At 41.3% G+C, this 24,138-nt stretch overlaps 1 protein-coding gene across 22 annotated transcripts in view; it reads left to right on the top strand.

The window, feature by feature from the left end:
* The window catches only part of LOC135502731 (transmembrane and coiled-coil domains protein 1-like), a 75,481-nt gene that overhangs the window by 14,909 nt on the left and 36,434 nt on the right, over positions 1–24,138 (top strand). For all 22 annotated transcript variants that reach the window (XM_064795727.1, XM_064795717.1, XM_064795720.1 and 19 more), the window contains exons 2-4: positions 1,791–3,583; positions 10,133–10,321; positions 10,891–11,068. In XM_064795727.1, coding sequence (XP_064651797.1) covers positions 2,347–3,583; positions 10,133–10,321; positions 10,891–11,068 — 1,604 coding nt within the window. In that variant the 5' untranslated portion in view covers positions 1,791–2,346. The remainder of the gene's footprint in view (positions 1–1,790; positions 3,584–10,132; positions 10,322–10,890; positions 11,069–24,138) is intronic.

Raw genomic sequence — 24,138 nt, 5'->3', positions numbered from 1 at the left:
CTATGGGATTGCTAGTTTGTCTCGTTTGAATAGAAGCATTATAACAAGGATATCCCTATGGTTTGCCTATGAATCGAATGCCTATGGGATTGCTAGTTTGTCTAGTTTGAATAGAAGCATTATAACAAGGATATCCCTATGGTTTGCCATGAAAGAGTTAACAAGTAGACTTGCAAGTGACAAGCAGTTGTGCAAAACCTCAACACAATAACGAAAAAAAACCTGTTACATCTCAGTCAAAATTAGATTAGACAACTTGTTTGACATGGTGGTTAGATTAAAAGTATCGCATATTTTGTGATTTGATTTTAGAATACGTCTTGTATATCAAATTAATTTGTTGAAAATATTCAGGGCGATGATATCTTGATTGGACATGTTTGAGGTGTTGGACATTCTCCAGGAATGACGAACATGTTCTGAGCTGTTTTGCTATCTTTTGGCAAAAAATCGTAGTTTGTTTCTGTTCAGTGGATTGTACGGAAGACGGATATTCAAATTTGACACTTGCATTTGTCATTTCATTATTCTTGTAAAATTTTGATCGCCGTTCGGGTGGGTGTTTCCTCCAGAAGCTCCAGTTTCCTCCTACAGAAACAGCATGTGATGTCCCAGTTGATGCTTACCTCTCAGCCTCTCTTCCAAAACACCAGCTTCACCTCCAAGAAGTCTCGATAGTCTAAGAGAAGGGTTAAAATGAAATGGCCATGAGGTTTCGAAACTTGATGATAAAATCACTGAATCGGGTCAGATTGCCGATATCAATTTGTAACTTATATTTCATACTAATGTGGTTAATGGCCGTTCCTATGGTGGTTGTTCAGGTTGTTGATTGTCTCAAATTGGTGGTATGACCTTGTCACAAGGTTTGAGGCATTTAGTCAAACACAGCTGGAATCATTTTGTGTTTTTCGGTGATTTTGAGTCGAGTCTATCGCAAGCAACATAACGTTGGGATCCTTGCCCCCCATGTCTATATTAGGTATGGGCCCCCGGGTCTATACCAGGTATTGGCCCCTGGGGGTATACCAGGTATGGGCCCAGGGCACCATACACTGCCAAAACCAGCGTTAGCGAAAGAGTTAAGAAATCGATTTCCTGTACGTGATGACTACCATTACTTCATCTCGATAGCGCGCTAGATTGAAATCTTATTCTTAGTGTCTCCTGTGAAAGGTTTAAATCGATTCTGATATAAATTGAGCTGCTGATGATAGCAGAAGAAAGTCATCAGCATATAGGTGTGGAGCAGTCTGGAAAAATGGGTGAAAATTTAGAATGTTGGTGGGTTGACATCAGAGGAGTAATGGCACTGGCCGATGGATTTATCCTCCTCCACCACATCGTGGGGTCTTGCTGCTGCACCCTTGTCGTTTCAAGGCCAAGTGGTGCTGCTGGCAGAATTTCGGACAGAAGACCAGGATCAGGGAGGTTAATTCAGTCTTTGTGAATCTCCCCTCCACATGTTAAAGTTTTATGTCAAGCTGATAGAGATAGATATCTTCACAGTTGGATCCTTTCGAATTTCTAAACAGAGTCGGCCTTAAGGATTCTGTCTGACATAGCTTTGGTCTGGATTGATTTGAAAGGCAAATAATTCCTTATACAGTTATACACTCCTTTGAATTAGCTCCGCTTTTGGCAGAACTTGGAACAAAATTTCCAGGTTTGCCTCTGGTTAAGAAGATTCGGTAAAACGTCCATCTGAATTCACTGACTATGATCGGGATAAGCTAGCTTAACATATTCCAACCCCCCAGATCTGTTTTTAACGCAAATTTTCTCAACAGATGAGTTGAACGACATTTAGTAGTCCCGCCCACACCATGACAGCAATGAGAAGAAAACTGCCTAGATTTTCAGTGCATTGCCAACAACCTTCGGAGGGAAGTGCTCGAGGCCGTGTATCAGTTCTGTTGATGGAGTTCAACCATCTGTAGTCAACGCAAACTCTAAAGTGAAATGTTTCAGGCAATGCTGTTTAGACCTAATGGAAGCAATTTAGGGGTCCATGGAATGTTCTGAAAGCAATTTCCCTTCGCGATATTTGAGGCAGGAGACTGACTACAAATCATTACAAAAGAACCTTTCACATCATCATCAACGAATGAAACTGATTATCCTTCTGCTGAGCATTGGTTCTGAATTTGAATTTTTCATTCAGGGATTCTCGTTCTACTGAGTTATTGCTGAGTGCTTTGTTTTTATATTTGCTGCTATTGTGATCGTGCTTAAAAACCTTAGGCCTGTTGAAGTTTAGGGCCCCCAGCATAACATGATAAAGGATATAGAAACTATTTGGCTGTTACTTGTTTTCTGTCGATACCTGTGATAAAACTAGACAAAATGAACAAGAAAGTGTCTCCACCAGTTCATGTTCCGTCTAGCCACCGTTCCCGGCTAACAAGACCTGGAGCTCAACAACTCAGTGTTGATGTCCACCTTCAGCCACCCAGTCCAGAATCGAGTCCCTCCCCATCACCACGGTCATCTCCATCGCCATCACCAAAGTCTGTGTCCCCATACAGGAGTAAAACGTTTTCATACCGGACCATGTCAGATTCGGTTTCGGAGGATGACCGAATGCTGTCGCCAAAAGATGGCGAGCAGCGTCAGCGGCGATCGTCGAAACCGAAACGGCAAAAACTGAAACAGAATTCTATACATTTTGACGAGGAGTTTAAGAAGTCGCCGCGATTGATTCAGCGACGTTTGACGATCGATGCTACGGCGTATGAGGAGACAAAGAAGGAGGGTGTGGAAGGAAGCGCTGGTGGCGGGATGAAAGAGGGATGTTCAGGTGGGGATGCTGCGACTGCAGGGGACAAAGGATCGGATGCTTTTTATGATGCTGTGTCTGAGAGTCTCCGTGACAGGGATAGAGGAATGTTGGATAAGGATTCGCACATTAAGAAGGGGAACAAGAACGATGATGGTCATAGCGTTGAGTTGTTGGTAGTCACAGCAAAACCTAATCTTGGACGGCCATTCTTTGAGCCGAATGGTGAGAAAAGTCTCACTCTCACGCCAGAGATTCGAGCAAAGGACTCCAGGGAAGGACTCAGGTTGAGCAGGATTCGTAGTGATGGTGATTTTGGTGAAGTGGGGGCCGCTGGAGGTCAAGGTCTTTCTGTGATAGGTCAAGGTCATAAGAAGTTGCAAAATTCTAGGTCAGAGTCAGATAGTAAGGAGATTGATGTGGAGAAGTTATGTCAAGGTTTGCAGAATAACAACTGTTTTTCAAAGCATATGGATACATCAAACCGCGGATGTGATTCCGATTCCGATAAGGGTAAACGATCGCATTTAGCGAAGCTGCACAATCGTCAGAAAGCAGTTGAAAGTGTAGATTATCAGAAGGTTTCTTTGGAGGAATTTGAAGGAGATAGAAATCCTAGTCCGCGGAATATACGTCGGGGTATGTCGGATAATTCTGGCCTGGGATGTAAAGATGCTACACATGTTCGGAGTAAGCGGGCGTATACGTGTGACCCTCTCCCTCGTATGGAGGAAGAGATTTTCAAAAGTCGCTCGGCGGCGGCAAAATCTGGGGCAGAGCAGTTCACATTTGAGGAAAAATCAGGTAAAGATTTAATCAAGAAGTTCTGTTCTCCATTTTAATTATCATTTTCAGTGTGTCCTGGATAATACTTTAGCATGTTCAATGTGATTTTGAAATCTTTTGATCATGCTTTTCTCTTTCTATCTTCAGGTGAGTGGCGTGTTCCTTCAGTTACCTAAGGTGTGCTAAGCCAAATGTTTTTCTCATGAAAACTTTAATTTTTGCTAACATTCGTCATAAATTGTAAAAATAAAAAAGTGTGACAATACATTTCTCTATTATTGGCATAAACAAACGGTAACACACCCACCTTCTTGCATTGTTCCATGGGCGTAGCTGTCTGGTACGAAAAAGTGTTACGCAAGGCATCTATTTTTATGGCGATGTGTCTGCATGGGAGGAGGCGGTATTAACGTCATTGTTTGAACAGTAGGTGCTTTCCAAGTCCAAAAAATCGAATTGGGTACAAAGTCGATGTTTTTCAGAACAGGTTTTGAATTGAATCATTACCACCAACAAATGAGTAGAGCATTTTAGCTCACTTTTATTTCCTATTCACAGATTTCCCCCAAAAAATCGTTCTTCTTTTCCCTGTGAAAATGGTTTTACTATTGTTACCAAGCTATATTTGTGATCTCTAAAGGAGGGGGGGGGGCAGTGTTGTCTAGATTTGGCAGTTCAATGCAGCTTTCTTGACCAAGTCATAACCCTCCTAAGCGCCGATTCCTAAAACACATTTGTTACAATGTTTCATTTCAAAATGGTTTATGTATGAGCCTCGTTTTGACCACAGAATATTTGGTGAGACGACCATAATCTCTTGGGTTAGCTGTCACCTCGGTCTTGGCATACATTTTAGCTCCAGGTAATGAGACAAACCAACACCTCCAGCTCGGAATCAATTCAGTAATCCATCCGCTTTGCTGGCCCAGTCTTAATGGGTGAGTGCATTCCTTGGAATGGCCAATATGCTCCTTTATATCACCGGCTAGTGGATTCCTATGGAGATACTTTTTATTGCGACAACGAAGTCTTAGTCTCGTACTTGCTTGTGTGAGTCATGCATGGGATGATGCTCATGAGTGAGGTTTATAGATTTGAGATGAAATTTTGGATTCTGTCTGCAGTAGGTTGTTCAGGAGGGTTTTAAGAAAATTGTCTGGATTTTGTGTGTGGGTAATGGCAAGTTCTTTCGATTTTACTTGTGGGTAATGGCAAGTTCTTTGGATTTTAAATGTGGGTAATGGCAAGTTATTTGGATTAGACATATGGGTAACAGCAAGATGTTAGGATTTGCATGGGGGTAATGTCTGGTTTCTTTGGATTTACAAATCAAGGATTACAACTGTTGGATTAAGCGTTAAGATGTTTGGGTCAGAGGACAGTGCAGGTGAGTATGGAAGGTAACAATTGGCACTTTTGTGGGGATGAGGAAGATGATGTCTGAAATTGACTTAGCTCTTTGAACACCCTGATGTGCAGCCACCCCTTTGGACTGTTACTTCCAGTCACTCAACACTGGTTGCTATATGTTGTGGTGCTCACAAACACAACATCAACAAATAATACTAAGTGATTTGGTATGGTGATGATTATTTATTTTCCTGCGTGACTGGGATGTCATACCTGGTATCCATGCACAACCACAACTCTATGGTTGATCGAAGAAAATATTGACATGGCCTGCCATACTGGCATGATACCAGTTTCAAGACCAATAAAACACACACTTTTTATTGACTACTTGAAAGCTGGATCTACTCTTATGCACCTTGGTTTAGGCGTAGTGATTGGTAGTACCTGTAAGCTGTACATTACAGCATATGTATGGTGCATGTAGCAAATGCTCCATATTCACTTGTATAAGGGCAGTTGATTTTAGCCAATATATGGGTCACAGCTACTATAGATCGTTTCCAACAGTCCAATTTTGTCTAAAAATAAACTGGTGAAAAGATTTGGCAGTTAGCGGTATATGAGAAAAGGCCCGAATTGTTTCGAACCAGTCAGATTGATATGCATTGGGCGTCTGCGTGGTGGAAACAAATGGACGATTAATTCGACAGAACACATCCGCTAGGATCAGTGAAGACCTGATATGTTTGCGGTAATTGACGGAATGGATGTTTGCAAATCCACCACCAAACATTTATACGTTTGCGAATGTGACTAACCTAGCAATCTATTGAGCCAGGTTTCGTTATGGTACTATCTAGGCGGTACTTACTCGGTGCTAAAAAACGCATTTACTGTGACTAAGCAGTCGTTTATCTGCGTATTGCAGACCCTAAATATACTCCAATGCATACCGACAAGATTGGTATGAAGATGTCGAGCACATTAACGAGTCGTAGTAGAGTCGTGTGGCTCGTATCTTTGAAATAGGTCCCTGGTCCGATCTCACTCGTCTGCACGAGACTCAAGGTTGACCAAACTCACCTCTCTCCTCTAGGAGTGCCTGATCAAGCAAGCAATACTATGACCATCCCGCGCCGCAGTCAGTGTCAAAGCAATTGATGCATCATCGAGTCATACGTGAGTTTCTGAATGGCACCTTATTGCAGGATCGGGACCTTATGTCTACGCATTCCTCAGGCCGAATCTTGGTAACTGATCTGCGTCAGATTGTTAAATAGGAAATGAGAAGTTACATTTTCACCACCCGAGAAAATGTAAAAATAGGCTGTATCGCTGGTCTTGCGAAATCCCCTTCAAGTCAGGTGAAACCTCTACCATTGCTCTACATCAGTACCGCGTCCGTCCAGTTTCCTCTTGCCAATGCGTTACCATCAAGACCTGGGGGGCTATTACGTATTGAGCGGCCTGGTACCCATTACCAACATGCAATTTATAAGTTTGACCAGCGGGTCATATATCTCACTCTTGCAGACATCCAATGTACCCTCCAATGCATACCAACAAGATTTGTACCTCGTTCTGTCAAATGATGGCGACCTAGACCTTAAGGATGAAAAGAGTCTCTCAATGTTGATAATATTGATGATACCATCCCTCTGGGGAGCCCTATTGAATCATATAATTTCTCACGAGTCTTCTTTCTTCTCCGCAACCAAAGTTATGGAAACGACATCATCCCTCGTCGAGCATGAAGTCATCACTGGTATGCCACTTATTGAGAAAGTCGTACATGTACAAAACCACTTAGAACTCATTAGGTTGGATCAGGTGGTCATGTATCTCACTCTTCCAGACATCAATCATACCGTCCAATACATACCAGCAAGATTTGCACCTCGTTCTGTCCAATGTTGGCAAACCAGATGATAAGGATGAAAAAAATCTCTCCAATCACAGCAAAACCAGGCAGACGCTGCTCTACAAAGCTCATTTCACTGTTGTCTGCCTTTTGTGAAATCTGATAACATTAATTTCTTCCGTTATCTCCTGGGGACAATAGCTTGGTGTTGTAGTGACGGGCTAGGTTTTTTGTTCAGGTTTGGTGTGCGTTATTAAATCAGCCTAAGTTCCTGAGTTGCAGACCATCAACTTCGTACAAACTCAGTAAAAGTTGGTCGAGAGAACGCTACCATGTCTTTAATCTTTCAGATTTTAATATAAGCAGTTATCGCTGGCAATGAGGCTTGAGGGAGTTCATTCGAACTGGAATCTGGCAGAAATGACCTCATTAATGCAATCATGTTTTGAGAAGCTATCAATCTTTGGGGGCCATTTCTAATTGTGAATGCACAATTTTTCAATCTTGGGTACTCCCTCCCACCCCTGTAAGCATGCATAGGCCAGACCCTATCCTTCCACGTACACACACAAAATATTGTCAGTCAGTGTTGGTGTGTGTAGTATGTTGTGCTATCGTTACCAGTACCGGGACCTAGCGGGGGTGTTAGCTCAATAGTTAGAATTGCAATGCTAGAAATAGACACGGAATGGCTCATAAACCATTGTATTCGCTCGAAAACCAATCAGCCCCAACCCACATTATCAATAATGTGTCAGTGATTGATGCGATAAGCGATATCGTTGGACTGATTTGAACCGGTCTATTTGATTGATTAATTGATACTAATTGGAATGGTACCAGTTGATTGATGACTAATTAAGGGGTCAGTCATGTGAATCACTTAAATTTGTGATTATATGTGTGTCCATGGTCAATATCGGGGTTTGTTAATTGGTGAAATTGAAAAGGGATGATGTGCCCCAATGGTTAGCTATTAGTCGAAAGATGGAAGCATCACCACCAGCTCTCAACTGTTCTTGGTATCCATTGCCTTCTCATAGACAAGACCAGACCAGACCATTGTTGGGCCACGAACATTGGAAAACGTCTTTTCATGGTGTATTACTGGAGAACGTGATTAGTCGCACTCAGTCGCACTTCTGGTATCCATCCATCATGTCTCTGCATCCCCATCTTTGTCAGTTTCCCGCAAACTGCTTCGACTTTCCCGGTCAACCACGAGTACCGATGGCATCCGGGCAGATAAATCTTGGTTACAGCCGGCCAATTACAACTTGCCCGAAATTGACTAGTGGAAGCAGTCACTCACGCTTTCACACGCGGGTAACATTTGCTGGTTTCCTTGATCATCCATGTAAAATAAGTCGAGTATGAATGATGGCACATTTGTACAGAAAGACTTGTAAAGCAGGTCTTCGTTTCCCTTCCTGTTTGGTAGGCTGCTCTGATGTTATGTTCAATCGCCAGCAAAGACTTGTCTACTAGAGGAAACAGTCACTCTTGCATGGACGACATTCGCTGGTTTCCGTGTTCATCCATGTTAAATGAGTGGAGTACAAAGGGTGGCACGTTTGAAAGGAAAGACTTGTAAACCTACTCTTTGCCTCCCTTCCTGTTTGGTTGGCTGCTCTGATGTCGTGTTTGTGGCAGGGAATATCTTGTACGCTAACTATAGTCTATGGTGCCCTTCCTGTTGTCCCTTTTGCAGAGTTCTGTGATGTCACATTCAGTCGCTGTTACTGCAGGCAATCGAGCGGAGAAATCCTGGCTATGTCTGGCTGATTATGGCTGGAAGAGATTTAGAAGTGCCGGCAGTCACTCGTGCATGCACTCATCGGTGACTTTCTCCAGTGATGATGATCCTTCATTTGAATTAGTGGAATATAAATGATGGCTTGTTTGAATGCGAAGTTGGAACACGGTCTTCCTGTTGTCCAGTTGAGCAGATGGCTCCGACATTCCTGGTTTACTGGTTTATCCAATCTTTACTGTATTTTGCCCCGCACATCGGCAGTCGCACACAGGAAGTCTGGACCACCAAATTCCTGTTGTCCAGTTCATCAGACTATGCTAACATGCCCAGTTCACCATCATTACTCCAGGCAGCCGAGCAGAGAATCTTCGTTACGGCCGGCCGATTACAGCTACGTAATCAGCAGTCACTCGTGGGTAATTGTGTCTGGTTTTGCGGGTCATCCATGTCAAATGAGTTGAAGAGATGTGATAGCTCCTTTGAACAGGAAGACTCTTCAATTAAGTCTATGGCTCCCTTCCATTTGTCCAATTTGGCCGACTTCACTGACATGACGTCACATTCAGTGGCTGTTACTGCAAGCAATCAAGCAGATGAATATTCGCAACAGCTGGCCAATTAAAGCTCATCAGAGATTTATAGTGGAGGCAGTTACTTTTGATTTGTGACTTTGTCTGTGATCATCGAGGTAGAATAAAGGAATATGAATGATTGCTTGTTAGAACCAAATGGTGGGTACACAGGTTGCTGAACCTTCCGCTTGGGTTTTGTTGATGTCTTCATCACAAATCCATATGTCTGACGGCCCAACTGGTGAATTATTGGGCTGCTAGGGCCATATTTATCTTATACTTATCTTATACTTATCTCATACTTATCGTGCCGAAAAGGGTTAAGAGCCATTATTGCAGAACACAAGATGATTTCCCTCTTGGAAACTTTTCAAACTCTACCCACTGGATTGACCAAGACTCAGCCGCAATTGTGATACATATGATATGGTGGTCATCTCTCGGGGCTGATTTAGCTTCAAAGAAGCACCCGCTTTGATCTCAAGTGGCCATCTCCAAGGGTGGTTGATCATGCCTGTCTTGGAATAAAATCTATCTTATCTTTCTCAGGTTTGATATCATATGGTCGAGGTCAGGACCGAAGTCTCCAGCCTCCAGGCGTTGCTCATGCCTCGGGGTCAATCTGGTCTCAAAGAAGCACCCGGTTGGATTTCAAATGACCATCTCCAAGGGTGGTTGGTCACGCCTGCCTCAGCATAAAATCAATTTTATTAGTCTCGGGTTTGATATGGTCAAGGTCAAAATTGGAAGCCTCCAGCCTCCAGGGACCTCAAAATGGGAGACCCTGCAATTATGGTCATGGCATATTTCCGGTAAGATAACTCATGGATGTTATGTTGCTGTGCCAAATCAGCAGCATTGGGCCTTTGGTTATTTTGCCACTTTTGCTATTTACATTTCTTTCTCTTGCAGAAGAATCATCATGGATCGTTTGGTTACAAACTAGAAGAAGTTGGAAACAAATGTTTCCCCCGGCGGAATAAATGGTGCTAAATCTAATCCAGTATCCGTTTCTCTCCTTATAGGACTGCGACCGAACCTCAGTGCGGAGGATCTGCCATCAGTTTCATCGGAGGGCCCCACTGCGTCGTTTCTCCAGGAGGTCGAGGCGATTACGAAACGGGAAAGGGGGCGCCGCCTAAGCATTGAAGCTCCCGGGAGGTTGGAAAACCTGACTGAGGCTTTGACACCGGAACTTCGAAAGAAGCACCATGGTAGGTATTGCCAATGCCAGGGCAGTTACTCCAGAGGTCAGTATCTTCCCCTCTGCGTGGAGTAAACTGTATCATGTGAATTGAGCTTCGAATTTCGGTACCCTATGTATCCTCGTCATTTATATAATCCATGATATGTCCTCTCATGACGCGACCCTCACCTCAATAGGACCCCAGGGCTCTTTGTCCTGAAATTAAATTCCACCGCAGAATTATTAGTGGTGAGGTATGTCGAACTTGTCGCTCATATCCTGAGGGAAAGGCTATCATCACCGCTAAACTAATGTAGACTGATGTGGATTATGAAGGAAATAAGTTTAGAAGCCAGTTGTTAGGAGCTGAAAATGATGTTGATACATTTTGATATTTATTGACGCCATTGGGGAGCTATTGCGGATTTCTTCAGACCTAATATAACTCTGTTGATATTCGACTAAGTTAGAGTTGAAATCTACTTATTCCCAGTTGAAAGTTCACTGAATCCCAGTTATACCTAGTATTAAGTGCCTGTTAATGGATGGACATTCTGCCATTCTGGTCCCACATCATCATTTTTTCTCTGATTTCAGTCCTAGGCCGGAGCAATACGGCCGGTAACTTGTTTCGCCACCGGAAGAAAGATGGCGCTGGCGAAAGTGAGCTAAGCAATGGATCTCCCCCGAAACCAATCCGCTGGCATTTTACAGATCCACACCACAAGAAACGTATCTTCAACCAGATCTTCTCGCAGATAACCAAGCCAAATATGTGAGTATTTGTTACTTGTACTAAATCCAGAGGCCTGTTCATAGGGGGCGCCAGAGGAGTAGAATAGTATAAATAACAGTACATGTACGTGCTCTGCCTTCCCACTTGACACCTCTGGATTCGTATAATGAGCTAGAAGTTCATGAGTACTTGTTGACGTTGATATATACGTCATTTGGTACAGCACTTGAAATAGAAATGACGTTTTAAGACGTTTCTTTAACCAGTTTTTCTCCCAGGTAGCCAATCCTAACAAGTGACTATTGACCTCTTCTACTGAACTCTTGAATTAAAGGGAAACTATAGGCAGGTGGAAAGTTACACAGAGTCCCTGACTGGTCTCTTCTGTCTTTTAAGGGTACATTGGCACTATTTGCACATGTATGAGTCAAACTGGACCAACCCTGCATCTCAGTCTGCACCAGTTTGGTCTTCTAGCTACTGCCTGTAGTCCCCTTTTCTCGAGCATATCCTGCTGATAAAAATCATCAAAACGTGATATACCAACTTGTTGTCTAGTCTGACTCTGCTGTGTAGTAGCAATGCGTAGCAAAGTGTAGATTTATAGTACAATGTAGATCTTTTAAAAACTAAGCTAGCAAAGCTAAAGTCTAGTTGCGTCGACCAATCTTATTCATCTCTAGGCATACCCCCCTCCTTAATATGGTGTAGGATCCCTTTAACAGGTATAAAATTCTAATGGGTCTGTGGATTTGGGTCCGATTTTGTCGGCTAGCATCTGTGGACCGACAAATGCTTCATGGAACTTCATCATAGTGCCAATTCAGTGCCAGCTGCTTGGGGGCGCTGTTTTTTCATACACGTACGATAAATGTGAGCCCTTTGACGCAGGAAGCTTATATGTCCTAGTTGACGTTCATATACGTCTTTAGCGAGAACACCAAAGTATGGAATGACGTATCTAAACGTCATTTTGCTGTAGAGGTTTAAATCATTGTCTATTGTACTGTGCGTAATAGATTAAGATGACAGGAACAAGAAAATTGCAATGATGGACTTCAACTTCAACTTCATTTTGCTGTGATGGGTTTAAATTAGTGTCTACTGCACGTGTGACGGCTTTTTGCACTCGATGAATTGGGTCTGATATGGTCATGGTTTCGATTTTGTCTGGTGTTTTCATTAACAATCATTCTTTTTCCAATAACCCGAATTCAAACCTTCCTTTAGAATATACAGTAAACCTCGCATTTATCGGATTCAAATGGACCAGCAGTTTCTGTCCTATATTAGTGATGCCCGTTATATGCATATATCGGATATTATCCGCTATGTGAGAACTTCCATTTCATTTTCATTTTACCATTTCTGTAATTTTCAAAAGTACTCGTCCTTGTACAAAGAGGTGTCCACTGGGAGAGGTTTTGTTATTCATTATACTGCTCGGTGAAAAATGCTCCTTGGTCGGAAAGAGTTGGCAAATTTGCTATAAGTGGACCGTCACTTGTGCTACATACAAGTCTGCTTTATATGTCCTCTAACTAACTACCGCCTTGCACGACTTCTTACCAGCTTGCTTCAGTGCACATTAACAAGGTTTAAGGAATTGATACTGAACTGGAGGTATTGATTGTCTCACCAAAACTGCGAAGGTGGAGCTAAAATGTTGACCAAAACCAGGGCCTAGCCAAGGTTTTGGCCAACATTTCAGCTCCACCCAAGCGGTTTGGTGAGACAATCAATACTGACAGTGAGGTGTCAATTTCTAAAATACATGTATCTCAAATCAAACAATGAAAAATGTGGTTTTAAATGCTTTTTGACAGCTTCCACATTTTGCACCAATCCAATTGGTTGATAATTCCACACTTTTCAAATAAAGTTTCTTCCTTTTTGCCAGCCCCAATATTATTATACCCTGTTTTAGGTTTTGTATGGAAGCCAGATCATCTTGTATAAGCCCCCTATTGTCAATATCTGGTACTAGCTAAGATGATGTAGTATTGCTTCCAAAGTCTTGGTCTTTGTTAATTCTTGGTACATGTAGGAAAATCAGCCTTTCTTGATACGAAATGTTTAACTACAGCAGTGCCATCTGCACTCCAAAACACGAACTAACCAATTGCATCTTGAGAAAAAGGTTTCTAATGTTAGTGGTGGTAGCTTCATAATGCGTGTTCCTTCATATGTCCTGTCCTGATTGCAATTAGAAAATTTGTTAATTAGTAAAGTGTCCGTGATTAGTCCTGTCAAATTTTTCATTGATTTATTTTTGTTTTCTTTGGTTTGGTATCATTCTGTCCATCTTTTGCATGGCACACTTTTGTTAAATCTCCAGTGGCCGAGTTTTATGTAGAATTCACAAAGGAAAGTCACATGAACTCGGCTTTGGAGAATGTTTTCTTCAAATCAACCTGTGTTGGATGGAGTTTGGCATGTCTTTAGAGCAAACTGCATGAAAAAAAAAAAATTTATTTTATTTTCCCAGTGATGTCGTTCGATGGTTGTAAAACCTTCTGCATGTTCGTCTCCAACCGCCGTTTTCTAAAGAAGACCGTCATCCCCCTGCTAAAACGCTGCAACTGCTTGTTTACGACCGCCTAACCTTCCACCTTGGAACTGATTTGATAAAGCCTCAATTCTCTGTATCAGGAACTTAAGCAGAAGATTTCTAAGGACAAAAATTCACATCTCTTTAAATGTTTTTGAATTTTTTTAACAAACTCCATGGAATTTGATTGAATCTTTTAACATTTTAAGATTTTTTTGTGAATTTGTGAAATTTTTTTCTTCAATTGACCATAATGTTTGCCTTGTCGAATTTTTAATTGCAATCAGGTTGCAAAGTAATAGACACTGGCTATCGAATGATTTAAATTTTTTTCAGGATTTGTTGCCCCCAAGATTACAGCTCAGATTCCCCTCTGCTTTAAAAGCACTTGCTCGCAAGGGGTTAATCTTTTGCCGTTTAATTCCCTTCATGTTAATCCTTCTCCTTTCAGTGAAATTTCTCGTTAAAATGCATGCAATTCGAATCCACGATAAATCCCCAACCGACCAATCAGAATGATGCGTCGCAGTAGTCTCCCAATGGTCAGGTGGGTCCCTCTATTGGATAATTAGTGCATGTTGATCCATCCACTCACCGCACTGCTAACTAACCGCACTTCAGTTGGTTTCACCTTTAAGCGCCGCACAAACAACCAATTTTTGTCACTGCGACAATTGTCGTTGCGATAAATGACAACAATATCATTTGTCTGCAGCAAAACCGGTAATTGCTGTGTTTGATGTTGAGTGCATGTCACAGCAATAAGATATTCTTATCACAGACACCTGCGATAACCACTGTAGACAAGAGATGTTTTGTCGCATGCGCTTATGAATGCAGGTTATCAATTGTGCGGTGCTTTAATGTTAGGTGCACAGTACTTGCCATAATTGACATGCTTTTACTTTGCGTAGGTTGTGCGTAACCTGTGCTACAGAACTACAAACCAACTTTAGTATAATGAGGGCGTAGCCAATTGCTCGAAGCCCAACAGACTGCTGGTTTTTATCGCGCAACATACACAGATTAGGGTATGTTAGTTCTGACCAGACCTGTACAGAAATATGCAACGTTCCTGGCTTTCAGGTGAAACCGACTAGCTATCATTCCGCTGTCATAAGGTGGCATGTCAACATTTTTGGCTGGAGCGAGGATGCAATAAATATCACTGGTAATCGCCAGCTTTCCAGACAGTCTTCATTGTATTCAGTGATACCAGTCAAACACTGTTGGTGATACACGGAATGGTAACTAAACTTGGCCCAAGTCGGTGAATCATAAGTTGGTTTTGGGGTAACGGTATCATGAAATTAATTACTGAAATTCAAGATTGGCAAAGAACTTGGCCGACTCCAGTTCTTATTATTACGACGTTAGTAGACTGACGTCAAGAAACGTAACAGAGCCAAGTCATTTGTGACGTCTGGTGAAAATGGTGAAAATTCATATTTGTGTAAATTTGGGGAGACAACTGAGAAACTCTGATATTGTGCTAAAGTTCCCGTGTAGTGATTAACCCCGTCTTTTGCATGTGAATGTGAATGTCTTGTTGGTTGCCCGGCGGTGTTTGTTTCTATGGTGATTGTTGTACGTGCACGGCAGACAAGTGATTTTTATGCAGCACTATGCAGGGGATTATCACAAAGTGCTGCCAAGCTATTTCACATATTTTGTTACATGGGCCTGGAATATGTGAATATATGATAATTTGGTTATGGATGTGGAAGGTATTGGCAATAAAAATCACTGGTTTGCGGGTATGTTAAGGACAGGAATGTTTTTGCATTTGTGGAATAATTTTGAATTTTGAATTTCCTGGAGATGAGCATGTTTGAACTAAATGAAGGTATGAGGCACAGGTGAAAGATGTTCATGTGTGAAATACCGTTCCCTTCATCAGTAACCTTCCTTCGCACACGCCAGATTTGTTTGACGCTAAACGACTCTACATTCAGCTGTAATTGCATCAATTACTGATGAATCTTTAACATCAAACTCTTAAGCTTAGACCCTTAAGACTTTCAGTGCCAGCATCCCCCCCCTTTTAGACCCCAAAACCAAAATCTATAAGAGATGGCGGTACAAGTATAAGGTCGAAAAAAACATGAGCAGGTTGGGTATGAAACAAACTAAAGATATGTTTCGACAATGCAGTGTCGCGTTGGATGCGTGAGCTTACTTCTGGACAGTACAGTAACCCCTATTTCCTCGTAGAATTAGAATTTCTCTTAGAATCCGACTGAAATTTTAACTTACTGACCATCTGTTTGGATATTGTATATAAGTTAACATATAATCACGATCACAACCTGTACATGTAGATAGTAATCCAAAAATATTTTTCGATTTTTCAGTTTCAGGTAGGGAATAATATTCTAAATAAATTGTGGTATATTTTGGTGAAATTATAACTTAAGTTCTTTAATTCTTTGACGAAGGGCATGTCTCAATGATTGAATATATCACTAGGTTGGGGATTCTTTCCAAAAATTCTGTGGTTAAATCAAGTTTGATAAATATTTCTCAAAAGCATGATCTTTAATAAGGAATTTATAGAACTTTTCATTCCAGTGTGTTAAAACGAGGCATATATTTGGTTATTCTAAAACTTGGTATGGTGTGTTACATTTTGTGATGGTGGGAACTCTCAACAGCTGTAAACAAGGGAATTTTTTTGTCAGTGTCAAGTTTTTCCTTCAACTTTCTCCTGTTGACTGTTTTTGGTGTCAGCTGCATGGTTGATAATGTTGTCCTCAGATGGCAGCACTAACATTTCCGGAAAACGTTTGCTTTTGTTGACGTAACCTCACCGCCTGTAAATCTTTTCATGCAAGGCAGATAAAATACTGGGTGGTTATGATTCATTGCAACTAGTTGATATACTGTCATGTAACATCTCATACAATCGATCGTTGGAAACACTGAGTCAGCCTGGTAAGCCTGTTGGCAACCAGCGTAGAATATTCGAGCTTCCTATTCATAATCTATGATAAGTATTCCGACAATCCCATCTGGGCACCTGGTCAGCCCCGAATGTAATTAGTGCATACTTCTGATGGAATATTTGATGATTTCTATGAAAGTTACTGAGCATCAGGATCTCATTAGGTTTATTTACTGTCAGGTGTGTTTGAAGTGGTTGATGGTATATATTGATGTATATCCATATACATACTTGGGATTCTGATCCATAAAAAACAAATTTTTTTTTCGGGGACTTTTTTGTTGAAAATTTGCCCAGCTGTATGTCCTGTTCTTTGTTTGTTAGCTTTGTGCAACTAATGCTACATGTGCTAGGATCTGACTAAGTTTGTTATTCTTGTGTAAGGCTCACCCATTGTCTAGCCCACTGCCAGGAACTAGAGGGTTTACATTAGTCATATAGGCCTATGAGACTCATTGACTGAACCCTCAAAGGGGGCCTTTAGAATTCCGAGTAGTTGATCAATAGTTAATCACCGTCCAGTCATTCAAATCCGTGTTTTGACCACCAGGCCCTTTTTAGGGTAGTGACAGTAATAGTCTGCCCTGGACTTGACCGGTTGAACCTTGGTTTAGAAAGCACATTGGACTTAAACCATATATTTGACATTATTCTGTGACAGTTATAAGGTGACTTGAACTCTGTCGTAGACTTAGCTTCACAAAAAGGATATATTATATGTGCTTCTTGTTGAGTTGTAAATGATAGCAGTTCACTTTGAAGAGTAGGGTTGCTTTTTCAACTTTTGCTTGTCATGGATATGTTACAAAACAATTGGCTGAGTCGATTTTGAACAAATTCTGCACTTTTAGATGGAACATCGTTTTAGAGTTCTATGGATTATTAAGCCGTGAATCATCATTTTAGGATTACAGTTCAGCTATGAAATTCGAGTGAGTGAAAAAAACCCTGTGTTCATTCCTTCCTGTTCCCTATTTTATCCTTAGCACGAGTCTAGTCAATAGTTTGCGAAATAGTTTGCCTTCCTATCATGATGCACAGTAGAACCTCTCTATTAAGGACACCCTTGCGACTGCAGCTGCCCTTCGTAGAGAGTCCTAATAATAGACCCTGAAACCATTTGATTGCCATTTTGCCTGTTGTGTGTACGTAGCCTATAAAGGCCAATATCACTGTACGGGACAAAGTATTCTGTGATGATCGTCAGTAATACTTCATTAACGGCCGCTAAACACATACATCATAACGAATAGCTGTAATGAATGTGACACTATTATATATTATTACCTGGTCTATGTAATTGTGTCTTCATTAACAAGCAGTTGTGATTACATACTCAGTTGGTTAGAACAGTATGTCTCTGGGTTCTATTCATGAGTGACTTGAATCCGAATATCATAGGCTTGATACTCAACACTGGCGTGTCACTTGTCACCTCTGGCATAAAACATGAATTTGAGGTATCATCTGTCTTCGTCATGTATCTTCCTATGCAAGTAAAAGATCATAATAAACCTGGCCTAAAGAACTAAATTCAGTGGGCGATTTAGTGAAAACAGAAAAAGATGAGAATCTGTAGGTGCCTGGAAATGCTCTCTTACTGGGGTTCTTTTGACAGATCACTTAAATGGCATTCAATTGAAAAGAAACAGTTCACAATGAACACTGATATGAAACAGCTCAAAGAACCTGTGTACTGGAGACTATGCGATCCAGGGTTATTGCATGCTGGAGAGTCTGGATCTGCAGCAGACGCCAAATATGAAATCGTAGGCTCAGTTCTGGAGGTGTGTTGTATAGAACTGTGTTTTGGATGGAGCGAGGTGGGTGGGGTGGGGGGGGGGGGGGGGAAATTATCACAACACATCTTTACAAATACTAGTGTCCTTGATAGAGGGGTTTTTAATCGACGCTTGAGCGGAAAGCATTTTGAATATAAGCTCTGGTTTAGGTAGACAATCAGCAACAGGTTGTTAGTGGACATACTGTACCTTTAACGTTTGAAAGAAAATATCAAAACACCTCTTCATCAAAAATTAACACTATCCTTTATAGAGGGGTTTGTAATCGACTCTTGTGTTTGCACCTTTCCAGAAATGGGGCGCTGAGTGTCCGAAACACTGATGTTATCATAAGGGGAAACTAGGCCTGATGGTGGAGGGACAAGGAGATAGTCATGGTTGACCAACACACTTGAATGCCTTTAATGACGGACAAGGGTCAAAAAGTTAGTTCCAATGCAAGCCACCAATTTCGGGAAGCATGTATAAAGCGTATTGACAGTGAGCTCTAGTGTATGGTAAACAATCTGCAACAGGTTGTTGGTGGACGTATTGTACCTTTAACAATTTGAAATCAATAACCAAAATAGGTCTTCATAACAAATTATCACCGCCCTTGATAGAGGGGTTTATAATGACACTCGTGCTTAAGCACATTCACAATGACTGCTCTAGTATAGGTTAAATGATCTGAAACTGCTGGTACAGTATGCAGATGCACTCTGTCGTAGTTATCGGTGTATGCAACTGTAATTCGTCTCCTGCGAGGGTGCAGTCGCTTACTGGCAGTGGAGGTGAGCACATCACACTGTGACTAGGGGATAGGATAGGTATTGGAACATGCGAGTGGAGGGACTTGATTTATTTCATAACTGGTCTTTACCAGTGTATTTACCGTGTCGTTGAGTCTCGCCGTAAATGTGTGATAATTACCGTTATAGCAAAAAGTGGATTGATACTCATTTGCCTGGTAAACGGGAATATGATGATGTGCGTCGTAAACTTGGATTATGTGTGATTTCGTGACTTAAAATTTTGGATACAATTTCATTCTGAGGATGTAAAGTCAAGGCGATAGCGTTTTTGTGTTTCTTAGGAGCTTTGATGGCACACTGTGATTTGCTGTCTGTGATCTCAGGTCCTGATGTGATTAATACATTCATACCGTCTGAGGGATTGATTTTGAAAGGGTTTGAATACGTAGGAGTATTGATGGCACACTGTGATTTGCTGTTTGTGATCACAGGTCCTGATGTGATTGATACATTCATACCGTCTGAGGGATTGATTTTGAAAGGGTTTGAATACTGTTGTCGGCATGTTTCCTTGACTTGAAGTGTGTTTATTTGCTGTTCTCGATCAACCATCATGATCTGTTGGTAACAATGTCAATTCATGGTCACTGTGTAGAGCATCGATTAGGATAAGATTTGACGAGGTTTAGATACAGCAGAGGTTTGAATACCATTGTTGTCATGATTTCTCTTGACTTGAGAGCGTGTTGATTTGCTGTTGTGATCTCTGATTCTGATACTCTTGGTAACAAAGTCAATGCAAGGATACTGCGTGATAGATTTTGATAAGATTTTGATATGGTTTGGATACAGCAGAGATTTGAATTCAATGGTTGTCACGTTTCATTGACTTGAGATTGTGTAGCGATTGCTGTTTTGATCTCTGGTTCTGATGCCTTGGTAACAGAGTCAGTGCATGGTTACTGTTTGGAGCAATGATTTTGATGAGATTTTGATAAGGTTTACATAAAGCAGAGGTCTGAATACTATTTTTGTTGTGTTTTGGATGCCAATTTCAAGGGTGGAATCTGTTCTCTAAAAGACAAAGAACTGACTCCCACCCTTGAAATTGCAATCTATTCATTTTGAAGGAGTTCTTATTGCTTAAGGATTTCAAGTTCTAGCCAAAATGGTGTTGCGTGTGGTCAACCCTTAATTTGATATAGTATACATACAATATTCATGTTACTATACATGTTCGATTTCATGACTCTGGTCCCAGACGGTTAGAGATGGCTATTATCGTCTTGATGAGATTGATGTGATGTGACTGTTATCGAGACATTATTGTGGCAGCCCCCGTCTTGGTATTTATTCTCTCACACGAACAACAGCTCAAAACCAAATATGGTGTCATCGATGGCTATGTCACTTTCTTCGCATAAAAAGCGCAACGAAAACAAATACGGCTTTACTAAGCTTGTCTGGCTTAATTGAATACTGCGTGTTGTTCTATGTATTCTGCAGCCTAACATCACGTAATTCAACCAATACATTCGTTCCCATTCATTGCCGGGTTAATTCCCTGTGATTGAGTTATTAATCAGAATTATGGAAATCATTCTCAGGTACCGGAAGGTTTCAGTTGTTTGTTACCACCAGACTCGGCTGCGGTGGTCATTCCTTGGATCCGTAACCGAATCAAAGTCAGAGAACTTTGTTTCAGCGTCTGCCAACTGCAGCAAGGATTCACAGTCCTCAAAGGCCAAAGTCCTCATTTGACCTGTGTTACTCACCGTCTGTACTTTCTATGCCTTTTGGAAGCTAATTGGAGGTCCAGAAACACAGACCATCAAGGCCGCAGAGTTATGTAGGATTTATGTTGTCACTTTTCATGTTTTGCTTGTCACGAGTTACCTTACTTGGGCTCGAAAAATGACCTCGTGAATCGTATGTAGTCCGCTCTTTGGAAATGACTTGTTCGTTCTTCATGTGACGCATGAAAAGTGAACTGTGACACGCTACATGTAAAAACGTGAACTCTATAAAATCGGGGCCAAAGGAGTATTCTGGCGTGATGAATTAAAGGTGAAGTCGACTGCTATCCCTGTGGGCCTACTGTCATCCTCATTTTCGCCTAGCTTTAGGCACACTGTCATACGCCCCAGCATCAGTGTTCCTCGCCATGGATACCATCAACATTCCATGAATGTTGCTATTTAGCGTTGTCCTGAGCGATGTTTTGATATTTAGCCAAACCGGAAATGGCCGGTTCTCAACCTTGTTATGTAAATATTTGACCGTTTATGAATTATCACCAGGTCTGTTTGCTTGTTTGATGTGTCTACAAGTTTGACATTATGACCTGATGAGAATCGCTCCAAATTGTTATCATTACATGTCCATTACATGTATTTGATTGGAAACCTGTCTGTCAAAGTTTGCAAGTTTATAAATGGTGTGGCAATGGTTTGCTGCATGGGTTAGCCGATCTCTAGGCAAGCGCTATCTAAAAAGACTAAAAAGTCTACTTTCTCAAAATTTGCAATTCATGGTCAGTTTCAATGCGATTTTCCAACAAGAAATGTATTTGCTATCCATGGTCGGTTTCTTGCGATTTTTAAGCGACGGTCAGTGGATCTAGTCCAATAGCTATTCAAAAGTATGCCTATGTCAGTCAGACGGTCCATCTGTCCAACTTTTTGGCTTTATGCCTGACGTTTTGCAACCATAAAACCTAGAGATTTCAACTTATGTCTAATTTTGGGGAATATTTTCTCTCGTCAGAAACCAAAAATCAGCGTGCTTTGACCTACATTCAGCGTGCAAGATGGCTTTGTTAAAAAAAGCTTTATACTTGAGGAAGAATAGAGTTCAATTTGGGCCTATGGCATTTCTAAAATTATGACATTATCACTATCACCCACAACGAAAATGTCATGCTTTGAAGAGCTGCGTTAGGTCTATTAGAGCATGCATGGGTATTTCTTTCATCGGAATGGAACGGCTGGGAAATAGTCATGAGCTGCCTGATGTCGCCAAATTAACCAGTTATAAAGTGCATTAGCATTTTACTGCCAGTATGTACCCTGAATATTGTTATTAACAGCAATAGGATATCTGTCTAGACATGTTGTATTGTCAATATTCAGTTATTTACTCAATAGGTAAATTTGAAAGTCAGGTACAAATTTCAAATTTTTAACAAACTCCTGTATAAAATGGTTCTCAATTCATGACTAAACTTCATCCAGGGGCGATGAATGATGCATCGCTCTCCATCTGTTGTTCGCATCAGCTGCATAAAGCTTTTGTTTGTTCATGCAGCGCTACATTCTCAATTGATTTCGCTTTTGATAAACGTTATTATTGTATTCATGGCATTGTAGCACATGTTGTGTAAGAGTTTTAATGAGGTTATGGTGATATATGCTGACGTAGTGTCCATCCCATTGTAGTGCAGCCTTGCATGCCGGGATGTAACATTTCCAGTTTTTGAAGGAATTACTTTTCTTCTCCTCGTGTGAAACGTTATATTGGACTGCAGAAATGAAAAGATCTATGCATCAGCTTTCTGTAGAACTTTGAATCTTCAAAATCAGACCAAAAATGACCATTTTTGGTCACATTTTGCAAGCAAGGGCAGTTCTTGGGCATTTTCACAAATTCTCTTGCTGAACTAATTTGTCTTCAGAAGCCGACTGAATGAATATAAATCTTTGGCATTTCTGATTTCAATCAGGAGGGCGTCTAGGCATGGGCTGCATCTGGAGAGGGCAACATATGTGGTGAATGACCTTCCCGGGGCTTCAATTAACCACTGCCACCATTGCCATTGCAGTCAGTGCCCTCCAAAATGGCCTTCATACCCTCTCATATCCTCTTACATTTCTCAGTACCCGAGGCTAAAATGGCTCTAAAATGAGTGCCTTAATAATTTTTGATTTCGAGGCCTACCTTCCCAGGTCCTGCAGGTTGCTGACAGAAGTCTATCGATTCCTGGGCTTCTTTCTATTGAGTTGCTGGTCATCAGCCGCACGCCTGTTGCTGTATCCATCGCCTTGGAGACCACTATTGTTTTCCTACGGTACATGTCGCATTTGCCCCCAAAGAATCCTCATAATCCCCAGGCTGCAGAGAAAATCATAGAAAGCATTTCATCATCATAACGATCGTGTGTTCAGATGACATTTTCATGACAGAGCTTTGAAAGCCATGGATGTCAATGTCCCCTCTCCTGATCTCCAGGGCAGCTTTCCCCAGCCCATCTCTTGACTTTCAAAGGCTTCAGGGAGGCGGCCTAATCATCTGTAACTCGGGATGCATTGTCTCATCGAGACTCAGATTTGCAACAACGCCTTTCGGGCACTGTCTAAGCTTCTGCACATGAGGAGAATTTGTACTTGGCGATGCAATAATGAGGTGGACATCCTGTTATAAAAAAGATCACATCTCCGTTTCCAATTTTGTTATAGCCTTATCTTGAATCATGCTAAAATGGCACTTGCTGACAGTAATTCTCATCCAAAATGCATGTTATTTTGTATTTTGGGGCAAAGTAGAGCTTTGTGCTGTAGACCTGAATAAGTGCCAGCCTGAAAGCCTGTGAGCTTGGCCAGCACTGTAGTCCAGTGGATTTGGAAATCAATCCCAACAGTGACCCTCCAAACATGCTGCTGGGCCAAAATATTACAATAAATTTGCAGAGCTGGCTTGCAAAATGATCAAGACTGGCTTGGTACATGTAGATGAATTCTTAATCTTATAGATTGCCCATAGTATAATGTACTATGTATGAATAATGGTCATCAGCTAATTCCAGGACCTTTCCATCTAATGGTCCTATAAAGCGATTAGGGGTCATTTCAAAACAAGACTGCCAATATACTCATTACTTGTCAGCGTGTTAGCGTAATAGCTTATTCAGCTGTAATCTGAATGTTGTTGATATATTGATGACCAGCTCGAGGCTAGGGTTGGGCTTCTGAGCAGTGTTTACCAACCGAAATTACCAGACAAGGCGTGGGTCAAACGTTATACGCAATATCAAACTCGAACATAAAAACTTGAATACGTTCGGATAGCTCTTGGCAACAAAC

Source organism: Lineus longissimus, chromosome 19 (assembly GCF_910592395.1).
Source record: "Lineus longissimus chromosome 19, tnLinLong1.2, whole genome shotgun sequence".
NCBI classification, from domain to species: domain Eukaryota; kingdom Metazoa; phylum Nemertea; class Pilidiophora; order Heteronemertea; family Lineidae; genus Lineus; species Lineus longissimus.
Note: the sequence above shows the minus strand (reverse complement) of the source record. Positions and strands in the feature narration are given on the sequence as shown.